The sequence below is a fragment of the Hipposideros armiger genome, unplaced genomic scaffold, assembly GCF_001890085.2.
Source record: "Hipposideros armiger isolate ML-2016 unplaced genomic scaffold, ASM189008v1 scaffold_102, whole genome shotgun sequence".
In the NCBI taxonomy this organism is placed as follows: domain Eukaryota; kingdom Metazoa; phylum Chordata; class Mammalia; order Chiroptera; family Hipposideridae; genus Hipposideros; species Hipposideros armiger.
Window position 1 is genome coordinate 3,522,686 of NW_017731452.1, and position 13,429 is coordinate 3,536,114.

The 13,429-nt window shown below is 51.3% G+C and overlaps 1 protein-coding gene across 1 annotated transcript in view; it reads left to right on the forward strand.

Moving 5' to 3' along the window:
- FA2H (fatty acid 2-hydroxylase) overlaps positions 1-13,429 on the forward strand; it is a 70,806-nt gene that overhangs the window by 31,157 nt on the left and 26,220 nt on the right. Inside the window, exon 2 of the mRNA XM_019646401.1 lies at positions 5,888-5,980. Within this exon, the coding sequence (XP_019501946.1) occupies positions 5,888-5,980 (93 nt within the window). The remainder of the gene's footprint in view (positions 1-5,887; positions 5,981-13,429) is intronic.

Here is a 13,429-nt window from a genome sequence, read left to right on the forward strand (position 1 = left end):
ACTTTTTTTCAAACTGTTTTAATTTGAGTTGTACCCTAGTTCCCAGGAATGACCTTTATACACGTCTGATTCATGCATGATGTTTACCTGTGGAATTCAAGGTTGAGCCCAGTTCAACTATAAAATAAACACTGGGACATGGAAATCTGGAAAATGTGCCCCCAGATCAGTGTGTGTGGTGCAGCGGCTCCCAGCAGGGCTCACTTCCTGGACCCCACCCTGTCCCCTTCCCCTCCCCATCCCACCCTCCAGGTCAGATGTAAGCAGCCCCCCTAATGGGAATGGGAGACCTTCTTCAGGAGGCTCTTTGTCCTGTCTGCTTGTGGAGAAGGCTTTTAGACCTTGTGAAATCTCACAACTAGACGCAAGAAAAATAGTCAATGAAAGACACGCTAGAGGACACTTCCTTGTACCTGAGGGTATTTCTGCTGCTGGCGGTGCCAACGTGCTGCTTGCTCTGGCTCTCCTTGAAGTCTCCTCCTGTATTGGAGGTTTGTACAGTCTTGTGATTAATAATCTGGGCTTCTGCCAGGGAGGGGTGTGGTCCCAGTGAGGCCACCCAGAAAGCACCTTGCTTATATCACCAGCCTGGGATTTATTTGCCACAAGCCTGTCACTCATGACATGACTGCCTGGTGCCTCCAAGACCCTCAAACTGTGGTTAAGCGGGGGCAGCAAAAGGAAGGGGGAGGACAGGAGGGAACAGCCCCTACTCGTCTCCCTTCCTCCCCTCTTTTCCTCATTCTACATGGGCAGCGCCCCCCACGGTGCTGGCCCGGGATTCCAGGGCTCTGTCCTGAGAGCATCCCTGACTGCTCTGGGCTGGAGGTGCCAGCCTGTGGGCCACTCCCCTCCCTCCTGGCTCCCAGGAAGGAGGCAGAGAGCCGTGGGGCTCCTCCACTTCTCTCACTTCACCCGGACTATTTCCAGTTGAACAACAAAAAAAACCTTAAAAGTGCTGTTTCCATTTTTAGCCAATATCACTGTGTAAAACTGGATTTTTAGTAATTTTTAAAGTAAAGCCTTGGAACTGGAAAAAAGTGCATATTTGATCTTCTTCCTGTTACCTGTAAATCAGAGGGCCCCCACACCAGCCACCTTGAACCAAGAAAACAATTACGTGCAATTCATGCTCACAAAACTAAAATTTTAGGTTGTAATTTTTCTACATTAATAAATATTTTTATTTTTTTATTTTTTATTTATTTTTTAGCTGAGCCTGTTGGCAGCTCAGTGGCAGCTCAGCTCGGGCTGGGAATTGAACTGGCAACCCTGTTGCTCAGAGCTCGCACTCTTGAGTGAGCTCTTAGCCAGCTGAGCCACTTGGCCGGCCCTAAATATTTTTAAATAGAACCTTTTTTTTTTTTTTTAATGTCAGTGTCAAGTTGCCAACTGCCCTTCCTTGGGAAGAACTGACTTTTACTATGAAAGTATGCATTTTCTTACCTATTTGGTATTGAAATTTCCTCTCCTTTATGAAATGCTGTGGATGGTGATTTAAAAAATTTTTTATTTGGCAAAATAAAATGCAAGCAATCTTGTATCAGTCTCATGGACTTGTAGTTCTTCTTGTGCTGATCCAGTATATTGGTCAAAGGGCACTGAGACTATATGGCCCAAATTATTGGAATTTTGACCCTTGTATCTGGGCACTGTCCTGTTCAGCCCAGAGTGACCATTCTAAGATGGTGTGTCCAGTGTCCTGGGCCACCTTTCTCATCTAAGCAGGCATGCCCACTCCATTTGTTTTACATTTCCAAGGACCATGTGCCCTGCAGAGCTTCAGAGCTCCATCCCCAGAGCCAAGCCCACAGCCCTGCAGGAGTCTCAGGGCACCTTGGCTATTCTGCAGAGAACCAGCATGGAAACATGGTCCACTCAGAAACTGTAAGTGGAGCATCTCATAGTATCGACAGCCCTCCTAGGCTCCCTGAGATAAGGAAAAAATGGTTACTGCCCTATTGGAATCTGTAACACCATTGGACCAGTAAGATAATTTCCCAAACATACAAAGACAACAAGAGGCAGGAAGTTATAAATACCAACTGAGGCCATGGGACACATGGGAAGTATGATTTTCTAAAAGTTAGAAAATGAAGAGATCATTGCTGGCTAGAATGGTTAGGGAAGAAGTGCATGGTGATGAAGAGACTGTTCTGGGGGCATCTGGTTAGCTCAGCTGGTTAGAGCGCAGTGCTCATAGCTCCAAGGTTTCCGGTTTGATCCCCACATGGGCCGCTGAGCTGCGCCTTCCACAACTGGATTGAGACAACTACTTGACTTGGAGCTGATGGGTCCTGGAAAAACACACTGTTCCCCAATTAAAAAAAAAAAAAAGAGAGACTGTTCTGGAGTCCAGCTGCTGACTCCACCTCTCACTAGCTGTGGGAGCGCCCTGTGTCGAGGTCCCCTCATCTGTCAAGTGGGAATGATAATCATGCCTTCTTCATACAGTTGTTATGAAGATTAAAGGGCTGGGCACATAATAAATGTCCATGAATATTAACCTCTGTCATTATCCTGGACAGGGTGACATAAATCATCCCTACCAGCTAGAGGGAAACATCAGGGTTAATCCAGGGGCATAATAGGAGAGGCGTTTGGAAATACAGGGGAAAGACTTTAAATATAGGGATAAGGTGATTTGCAAAGGACAATATGTTCACTTTTAGGAATGTGGTGTCAGAAGTCACAGCAGGGCCTTTGGGTCAGACTATGATGTGGACAGAGAGAGAGAGATGTGGGAGAGTCTGCTAAGCTGATGCTCTGGCACATTGCAGATGTTCACATGTGTGTGTCTGGATGAGTGGATGAAGGCAGTGGCTATGGATGAGATCCTTGTAGGAGGGTAGAATTGAGGGAAGAGCAGGCGGCCTCTTCACTGAGACCGCCAGCCCCTGAAGAAGAGGTTGATATGGAGCCAGGGCTTCCTGTCCCTGCAAACTCCCCTTGACGACCCCATTTCTCAGGCTTCCTCTGCTTTCCACTGCCTACGGCTTTCCCATTCATCACTGCTCTGGGGGCCCCAGTCTTCCTCACGCATCTTTTGGGGCCCTCCAGTGAATAGGTCTGCCAGTCCACATCACCCCCTGGACCACATGAGCTCTTCACACTATGCCAGCAGCAGTAGTAGTTCATGAAATAAGTTCAAGTGGTCGTAGGCTAAGTGAATGAGCCTTGTATTGTGGCCGCCAAAAGGGCCGATGGGAGCTCAGTTCTCATAACCTGAAATACGATGTTTCATATGAAGAAGGTGTGAATCCTGCTGGCTTCTGTACTGGTCCCATCAGACCTGCTTTGGAAGAGGAGCATGGACCAACCGTTATGCTTAGATACCCTGTTAGGTCCTAAGAGGGTCTTGGGGAAAAGCAGATGGCAGGGGGTGGGGTACTGGCTGTCCTCAAATCTGTATAAGCCTGCCAGGTGAAAAAGAAAGAGCCTATGCAGTCCTAGAGGGAAGGAACCAGGAGTGACCCCTGGAAACCTGAGGCAGCCAGTGAGTGGAAGGGCGACTTTTCCAAGGATTGGAGCTCTCAGAAGACAGTCCAGGCTGGAGTGAGCAGAAGCCCGGGCCCAATGGATGGGTGCTTTGTGCCCCAGTGCCAGAGGCAATGACCTTTTCTCTTGCTTCCAATGGTTGTTTAGGTAGATGTGTCCTAAAACAGATCTGTGTCTGCCCCTCAGTGATTCCTCAAAAGTGTAGCACAGACAAAACTATTAAATGATAATGCATGTGATAACCCCTTCCCTACTTGGGATGGCAGACCCCAAGATGTGCCTTTTGTTTTATTGAGAGAGACGATGGAGTTGCGTTGAGTGGGTTTGGGGGTTCAGAGAAGGACCGGCTCACCCTGCTTAAGAGAGGACTTGAGGTGACCAGGAGAAAATAACTATCCAGAAGAGAGGGAGAGTCAATAGCTTGGTGAGTGGGGACACTCTAGGGTATTGTGAGGGTAGAACAGAATTAGAAGGGGCAAGATTATTATATGACATTTATATTGGATACGTCGGGAGTTTGATTATATGATATGCTATAAAGTCCACTCTTCTTTGTCCTTAAGAGATCATCAGAGATGCTTTTTTGTTTTTATTTTATTTATTTATCTATCTATCTATCTATTTATTTATTTATTTATTTATTTATTATATCTTGGCTCACCCAAGGCAGCCCGAGAAAGTGGTGGGGAGTGGAGGGCCTTGCTAATGGAACCTGGGCCCACCTTCTGAGTCTGTACAGATTAGAGAAACCTGAGTCCTCTCTCTCTTTCCTCTGACCTGGGAATCCAGCCCCCAGCCCCTCCTCCCTCAGACTCTGGAGTCTAGGCCGCCAGTCCCTCCTTTATCAGATCCAGGAGTCCGGGCCCCCACACCCTTCAACAATGGAAAACTGAGGCATCCTGACCCTCAGCCCCCACGGGTCCAGATCCTCAGCACTATTTGCTCCTGAGCCCAGCTGTGTGGGTCCCCACCCCACCCTATTTCAGGGTAGTTTGGGAAAGCAGTTTCCTCATCTCTTCAAATAGCAACCTGGCCATCTTCTGGCCCCAGGTAGGGAAATGGCCCAACTGCCTGTGAGGACAGTGCATGGTGGGCCTTGGCTGGTTCCATGGTGTTTTACCCTAACCTCTGCCCTCTACTAATTCCTACTTCCCCCTTCTTTGCTGTAGCTACTCACTCGCGGGGGTAGAAAAATAGAAGTGTCGACGAAAAACATCCAGCCTAAGAGAAGGCTTATAAGAGTTTATTTGAACCAAACTGATGACAATTGCCAGGAAGCAAAATCTCAATGGATTGAGAAAATGCTCCCAGAGATGCTTTTTTAAACAATGAAGGTATTAGCATGGTGACACACTAAAAATACTGAGATACTCAGACCAAGACAGGACCATGAAAGCCCGCTTTTATTTGGGTTACACATGGCTTGTCCCAGAAAATGCCAGCATCACAGTCATTTTCACCGTCATTTTCTCTTGGTTCATTTGGAAGCAAAAATGTAAGAATTGTGACAATGGAAACCCCAACTGGCTGCTCGAAAAATCTTCTTGAGTTCTTGCTGATACCCAGCTTCCAAGGCCCCACCAGCACCACCGTGTCCTTTAGTCACAGGGACTCAGAAGGCAGCCACCACTCCCCACCCCCACCCCCACCGTTGGCAAGTGCTCTACCCACTCTTCCTGTGAGGAGGAAGCGTGAGTTTTACCTACGTGCCAGCCTGCCCTCTCCAGCCTCACCCCGTGTGAGGCCACGTGATTTTCCCCAGCACATTCCATTTTCTTCTGACTTTGCCTCTTTGCTGCTGCATTTAACCTTGAGCCCATTTGGGCACTCCTCTGACAGTTTCACCCTATGTGTGGCTGCTGACCTGGGAGCTCCTGGAGGGACTGTCTCCCTCCTTCTGTGCTGCTTTTCTTGCGGGCACATGGACCTAGGCGGCCCAGCCTGTGACCCATGGGCTCTGTGGAATTACCAGGGAGGGAGGGGGTGGGGTAGTCATCAGGTGTGGCACAGTGAGTCCGCCAGGTGACTCCCTGTGACTCCCTCTGCCTGACACCTGCTAGGGACCTGGAGGGAAGCTGGCAGGGACCTTCTTGCCCAGAGCATTCCTGCTAATAACTCATTTTTCTACAGTCTCTTTGCCAGCTTATTTTTTCTCCCAGATCTTTCTGCTTCATGTTTTTGCAGAATTTTTTTTAAGGGAGAAGAAAAATGCAGCGAATAATACATTCCACAACAGTAGCTACCTGTCTTCAAATGTACTCAGTGTCCTTGACCTTTGCCCACCCTGCCCAACATAGGGCTCTCACCACTCCTGGCTGCCTCCTTACGGGGTGGCTTGCGATTCTCTGCCCTTACCCACTGTAAATAATTACCTCTCATCTCTCTCCAGAGCTCCATGGAAAATGAGACTTCAGCCTCTGCCATCACTCAGAAGACAGACCAGGCAATGGAACCAAAGTTAAAAGTGGTGGATTGGGACAAGGTAACTGGCACAGGATGGGACGGGATGATGATTGGGGGCTCCTGGAGCCAAGGAGAGGGTGAGTGGAGACAAAACCTGTGGTTATTCATGGCATTTGCCCGGGAAGTTAAGGATGGGAAGCAGGTGCCCACCATACACAAGCATCATCTGGGCAGCACAAACATGACCAAGGTTGTGGTGGGTGTGGAGAAATTGCACACGAGGAGGTCTGTGCAGAGGCAAGCCCCAAGCACCCCAGAGGAAGGGCTCCCACGTGGACCCCTGAAGCCCAGAAGAACACAGTGCAGGGTCAGCAGGCCCAGGCACGCCCAGCTTGACCGGTTCAGAAGGCAGAGCTGCCCAGGCACCAGCACGATCACTTGCAGGGGTCACCAGCATGGGAGCCTGCTGAGGCCAATGGGGACAGGGCTGGGACCGTCTGCAGGGTGTGTCTGCAGAGCCCGACGACAAACCTCTCTTGGTGTGCAGAGGCAGTATCTTGCCAAGATTAGGCAGACCCCGTTTGCTGGTTAGGGGAGTCCTGAGTGGTCAGAGGAGGAAGTGGAGCTGCTCAGTGGAGGTAAGGAGAAGCAGCGTGGCCTGAGGGCTCTGAAGGGGGCCAGATATAGGAGCCATTTCCCTCCAACCTGGGTCATGAGATTTTCCCAGTATCATTTTGCCATTTCCTCCTGGAATAGACGTAAGTGGGGAATGTCCATAAATGTCCCCTGCCTGTGCTGGACACTAGGGCAAGAAATAAACAGGGCAGGCCTCTGTCCCCAGAGAGCTTAACAACCTGGTGGACAGGACAGACAACCTTACCCCACAAACAGTACAACATGGGATCTTGCAGGAAGCATCCCCAAGGGACATAGGTGACCAGAGGAGAGTGGGGGACTCCAGAAAGCTTATTGTTTGTTGGGCCCTTTGGCCAAGACTTCTGAGACCCTGACCCCAGGAACTTGGAGATGGCGTCTGTCGATGCCACTGCCTCACCTCCAGGGGATCCTGTCAGCCTGTGAGTGCTCAATCAGAGAGCCTGGGACAGGCTGTTCTTCGAGAGGCGTATAACCAAAAGGGAAGTAGAAGGCCATCGAGGGGAAAGGCTACCCAGGGCCACACAGCGTGCCCTCAGAGGGCTCACCAGAGACCTGGTGTCCTGACCTCAACCCCTGGGCTTGGCCATAATTGCTATTGCTCAGGAGCTGAGGCTGGAGGGAGGGGGTCTTGGTACAAATGTCTGACTTCTCTGGAAGTTTGGGATACTTGGGCTTGTTCTGCACGTGGGCGGGATGGAGAGGGATCTAGATAGCCAACTTCAATGGGACTAGGACCCTGGAAACCATGGAGTCAGGACCTTACCCTGGAAAAGGAGGAACTGCAGTGGGAGATGAGGAGGGTGTGGAATGAGGGCAGGACCAGAGAATGAGCTGCAGTGGGTCCAGCTGAGGGCTCAGGGCCAGTGGATGATACTGAAAGGAGCTGCGAAGAGGGGTCCTTGGGGCCAGCATCTGTGGGCTTGGCTTTGGGGTTGAATGTTGGAAAGAAAATACTCTAAAGAGAGAATTGACTAGGGATGGATAAATAGCCTGCTGTGGGTAGAGGCCCTCCCACAGAGTCAGTAGGCTGCAGGTTCATGGCTGACCCCAGCCCTGTCACCTCATGGGGGAGGGGCCGTTGGGGATTCAGTCCACCCAGGCCTGTTCCACCATCACCTGTGCCCCCACCCAAGGGAAGAGGAGCCTCCTCTGTTCCTCATCCTCCAGGGCCTGCTCCTGGCTCCTTGCCAGTACATTCAGACAGGTCACACCTGACTCTCTTTCCCCGCCTCTTTCACACACACACTTCCTGTCTTCCTCCTCCCATCCTTCCCCCATTCTCCTGTGTCCCTGGGTGGGACAAGGGCTTGCCCAAGAGAGGCTGTGGAGACCCAGGCTGGCCAGGTCCCCTCAGCACATGGCGGGCCATCGGGGGTCAGCTTCATGCCTCCCCCAATTCCCTGAGGAAACCCAGTGCTTTGCTTAATTTTCTTCTTTATTCATCTACCACACGGTCAATCCTAGCCCCTTTGGGAGGCGTGGAGAGGCGGGACTGCCTCCAAACCCTGTGTCTGATTTAAGCCCTGCGTCTGTTTCTGACCCAGGCCAGGGGCTTTGGTGTATCGTTGGGTCTGGACCTTGAGGAGCTGTGGGGAGAGGTCAAGTGTGCAGCGCTTTTTTCCCACCAGGGGTCCTGTGCCTGGGGTGGGTTTAGGGACATGCCAAAGTTAACCCTTAATGTTTTGCATTCAAGGGGAGCTCTTCTGGGCGCTGCTAAGGAAGGGAGCCTTGGGCTCCTATGGCCAAACATCCACTAGAAGCTGGGGACAGAGTGGGCCATGCTGAAAAGAGTGAGGGGAACTGGGATGGAGCTGCGGGGGCCCAGGGAAAAGGTTCTGAAAAGACAGCAGAAGGACCAGGAAACCAGCCCAGGGTGCCCTGCCTCCTTAGGGTGCCATGCATTCTGACTGACTCTCGGGTTCTACATGGGCTTTTATTGGAACCATTTCTAAGTCATCCCTCCCATCACCCAGTTGGGAAGGACCCAGGCTTCCTTGTGGGACAAGAAACCAGGCTCCTCACCTTACATTACACCCTACATGTCTTCCTGTTTTCTGGAACCCAGCCAGCCTGAGGCTTGCCTCAGTATAGGTGGCGGGAGCTAGCTGCCCACCGCTCCTGGCTTCTGGGCACACCTGTCCCATTTGTCCCCCTGCCTCTTTTCACTGCTTCACTGTGTCCATTTCGGAGCCCTCCCCTGGCAGCCTTCTCTACTCTGCCCACTTTGGAGACCAGTATGCTGGAACCAGATGATACTGGTGTGATTTCAAGGGTTTGCAGAAGTTCCTGCTCAGATGCCCCAGGGCAACGGAGTTAGGGCCCAATTAACACTTCTTTTATTGAGCTCTTACCATGTGCAAAACATTTTAAATATATTATCTGATTTAGTCCTCTAACAATTAAAGAGATAAGATTATCAGATCCTGATTTAACTAATAAGGAATGGCTTAAGTCTCCTGCCCAGAGTCACTCAGCTGGTTAGCTTAGTGCCACCAGTGTTACTGCTTAGCCCTTCTGCCCTACCCAGCACCCCTCCACGCGCCCTGGAACCCTCCACGCTTGAGGGCTGTGACTGGGAGAGGGGGTGGCAGAAGGGAGGAATGTGTCTCCAAAGCTCTCTTCCCTAAGGGACAGGTGGAATCATCCATCCAGGTGTGTCCTAAAGCAAAATGCAGCAGTGGGCTCTCAAAGCCCCCTTGTCACCACCACACAGTGTGCATGTGCGTGCGTGCGCGCGCACGCGCGCACACACACACACACACACACACTCCCCTTAGCATTAGGGGCTGCTCTGAGGGTCCCTGGGGCCTGGCAGATGTTGATATTGGCCACATGGATTTAACCTTTTGGGACCCTCATTTAAGTCACTGAGAACTCAGGAAAACAGCCCCTGGATCAAAACAAGGGCCCCCTTGACCAGCCCACCTCTGGGGAGGGCCAACCTCAACCCTGTGGGTACAGCCCTGGCTCGCCCCCTAGCATTCCACGCCTCCCCCAGCCCCATCCCCTTGGGTCCCCTTTCTCCCCTTGACGCTCCCCAGAGTAGGGGTGTGGAGGGATCCACAGGGACCTCCCCAAGACTGTTCCTGCTGGGCCAGGGTCTCAGTTTTCTCCGTTTGCCCCCTTGCCCAGAGCTCCTGGCCACTCTTCCAAAGAGCTCAGGAGTGCTCAAAAAAGACCCACCCCCACCTCCCCCCGGAGAAACCAGGCAGGCAGGCTGGGTGCTGCCCTCTTTCCCTGTGAGGGCAGTGGACGAGGCAGGCTAGGGGCAGGAGATGCCACTGCGTGACCACAGACGGCTCAGGCCTTTCTCCCTCAGCAAGATGGAGGACATTCCCACCGGGTCTAGTGTGGGCTTGTCAGGAGCATCTGACAGGGTGTACTAAGGGGGGTCTGCCAGTGGAAGACCAGCCCACCTTGCTTTAGGAAAGGGGAGCGGGGCAGAGCCCTTTGCTGTCCTTCTGTCCTGAGGACTGAGGTCATACAGGTTCTCTGCATGGTGCGTGGCCAGCCTTCCTCCATTCTCTAGGCCTCGGCCCCTTCTCCCCTGTTCTCTGCCCACTCGCATCTCCCTGAAGCCTCATAGTGGGGTGCCTGAGGCCACCTCCCCAGCTACCACATCCCCTGGGTTCCTGCTGGGTTCCTCACAGCCTCTGTGCTAGGAATGCACAGCCGGGGGCGTCCTGAACCAGCTGATAGGCGGCCTCCTGGCCCTGGGTTATGACCATGGGTTCTGGAGCGGGACAGGCTCGTGTGCAGGTTGCCTCTAGCATACATAGCCGAGCATCTGACCTCAGTCTTCTCAGCTGTAAAACGAGGTTGTCCCAGGCTCTAGTTCTCAAAATCATGGCTTTCAAAGGAAAAGAGACATGGTTCTGTGACAAAGACACAGAAACAGTGTGTCTCAGGATTCTTCTCGAGTCTTTGTCCTCACTCCCCTCCCCACCAGCCCCCACCGCCTTCCCAGCTCAGAACCCTGCCCTGGGGCTATGAGCTTCTGAGTTTGGGTGAACATTTTTTGAAACAATTGCCTTGGCTCATGGCTGTGGTCGTGGGAGGAGCTGTTGGCACAGAGCAGCTACCCCCTCTCCCTTCATTTGCCCCTCTGGGGAGAAGCAGATTCCTAGCTTGCTATTCCTGAGCTGGAGCTGCCTCTGGAAAGACTTCTGTGCCACCTGGCCCCTGTGCTGCCCAGGAGGAGGGGAACCTGGGGGAGAGGGTGGGGGAGAGGCCCCCTCCTCAGCTGGCAGCGCACACCCTTCCACCCACCCTCTGGGCAGCAGGCTGCCCTTTTCCCCTGCCCAGCCCTGCTGCAGCTGCATTCCTGGCATAGCCGGGAGAGGCCCTCCCCCTCCCACTGGGGCAGGGGCAGAGCTGGATGGGGGAGGGGACTGGGACACACACACACACACACACACACTTGGCACTATGTGCTTTGGCCAATCTCATCCCCACATTTGCATGAGCTTCCTGGGGCCCAGCCTGTTGCTTGGGGTCTTTCCGTTCACCAAAGGACACCGCCAACCCCAACAAGCCCACTCCAGAGCAGTATCTAGGCATATCCTCACCCTTGTCCTAGTAGTCCTCCTTTAGCTGGGCAACCCCCAGCGAATCACTTGCCCTCTCTGAGCATCAGGTTCCACAGCTGTAAAGGAAGATTTGCTCTTGTGAGGGTTGCTATGGAGGCCCCCGGATACCTAGGAACTGGAGGTGTGAGCAGTGGCTTGTTCCCCCACCCAACCTCCTACAGAGGCTGACAGACCTTTGCTGATGCCTTCCCTGTGTCCCCCAAGCCTTAGGAAGCAGGGTTGGGAAGGGGACAGGACCAGGCACCAGCTCGGGAGGAAGAGAGCATTTGTGTGGGAGAGTTAGCCAAGGGGTCCTCCACCAGATAGAGTATGACATGAAATTTATCTTGAGTCCCTTCCCACCTCATTGGATCCCGAGCTGTCTCTTGCCATCCTCCCTTCTCGAGACCAGTTCCCAGCCAGCTGCCATATTGGAAATGACCAGCAAGTGAAAAGCGTTGAAAATATTAGCACTCAGCTGAGACTTTGTCCTTCAGTAATCAGGACTGGAAGAGAATTGAGAAAAGACACCCTATTAGTGCACGTACCGTCTAAATCAAGGTCGAGCACGCAGTGAATGAGATTGTGTGGAGGCTGCTACAGCTGAGGGGAGGGGAAAAGGGAGGCTCCCACTCCAGGACCAACTAACCCCATCTCAAGAATCACTTTACCCCCCTGGGCCTCAGTGCCCTCATCCATAAAATGGAGGCCTGGATTTCCATACGTACAGGGAAGGCTCACTTTACTTCCCCTGGAATAGTGGGCTGAGGCCTCAGTGGTGAAAGTGTAGGTGTCAGCCTTTGAGGACTGAGTGTGATGTTTGCAGAATGAGAGTCAGCTTTCTCAGGATTCCTCCAGGGTGGTGCTTCAGGCCAGGGTGAAGTGGCCCTCCCTGGGCACCAAGAAGGGATATCTCACAGAAACGCACTGGGGGCTAGCCCAGTTTCAGGGCCCTCCAAGGCCAGTGAGCTGATAAGAGGCAGCCTTGGGACCAACTCTAGAGAGCAAGTCCGCCATTTGTGTGGTGTCCAGTGCATGCTGGTCTTCCCAGGGCGGAACCGAAGTCGTGTCCAAAGAGCAGATGGGTAACAGGACATCAAACGAGAGTCCCCTGTGTTTAAGGGAATGGGGGGTTGGGGGAGCACTGACTCTGTTCCCACCCCACCTGTGAACAAACACCTCTTCAGCAATGGAGCTCCAGCACTCTGTACCTGCTCTGTCCTTTGGTTCCGTTGTCTCTTCACAATAGAGTAAGATTCAGGCTAGAATCCCTGCTTGCTGTTTACCGAGACATTTCTTTCTGGGTCTCAACTGAATTAAGCTTATGAATCCTATGCTGTTTTCTACTCTCTTTATGAAATAAGGGCAAAATGGACCAACAGGTGAAAAATTTTCCAAACTACTGCAAGGCTCAGAGAAAGGCACACCTAGCCGAATCCTGTGCTATATTTGGAAACACTATTTGTATAAAATACCTAATTCGAATTAAGTGAACAAATGAAAAACAGGCATAGAGTGTCATGTGTAACATGCAAAAGTGGAACATATAAAAATTAGGGGTTTCATTAGAGATAGATGGTGGTAAGTTAAGGATGCATATTATCATTCTTAGAGCAATAATAGGGGAAAATACAAAAGGACATAGCTAAAGAGCCAATAGAGGAGACAATATAGAATATTTTGAAATACTTGATTAATGTAAACAAAGACAAGAAAGGAAGAATGGAGGAGACAAAGAAAACAAATGGCATGATGGTAGATCAAACACAACATTAAATGTAAATGGACTAAACACTCCAATTAGAAGACAGACATTGCCTGACTAGATAAAAAAAAGCAAAACCGAACTATATGCAGCCTGCAAGAGATGCACTTTAAATGTAAAGACATAGACAAGTTGAAAGTAAAAGGATGGGAAAAGATAGACCATGCAAATGCCAAGCGTAAGAAAGCCTGGTGTAGCTCTACTAAAATCAGACAAAGTAGGCTTTGGGACAAGGAATATTACCAGGGATCAGGATGGCTATTTCCCAATCCATCAGAAAGACATAACTGGGCAACCTCGAGCAAGTTACTCTGCTTCAATTTTTCCATCTGCAAGATAATAATCACAGTACTTGCCTAGTTAGGTGTATGGCAAAGTTCAAATTATTTAACTCATATGAAGTGTTTAGAACCATGCTTGGCACATAATAAATGCGTTGTGAGTGTTAGTTCTCAATGTTGTTGCAACTGTGACAAAGTCTCAAGCTCTCACCATGACCCTGACCTAGCTTCTTCTGAGGTGGGGCTCTGCAGGCTGC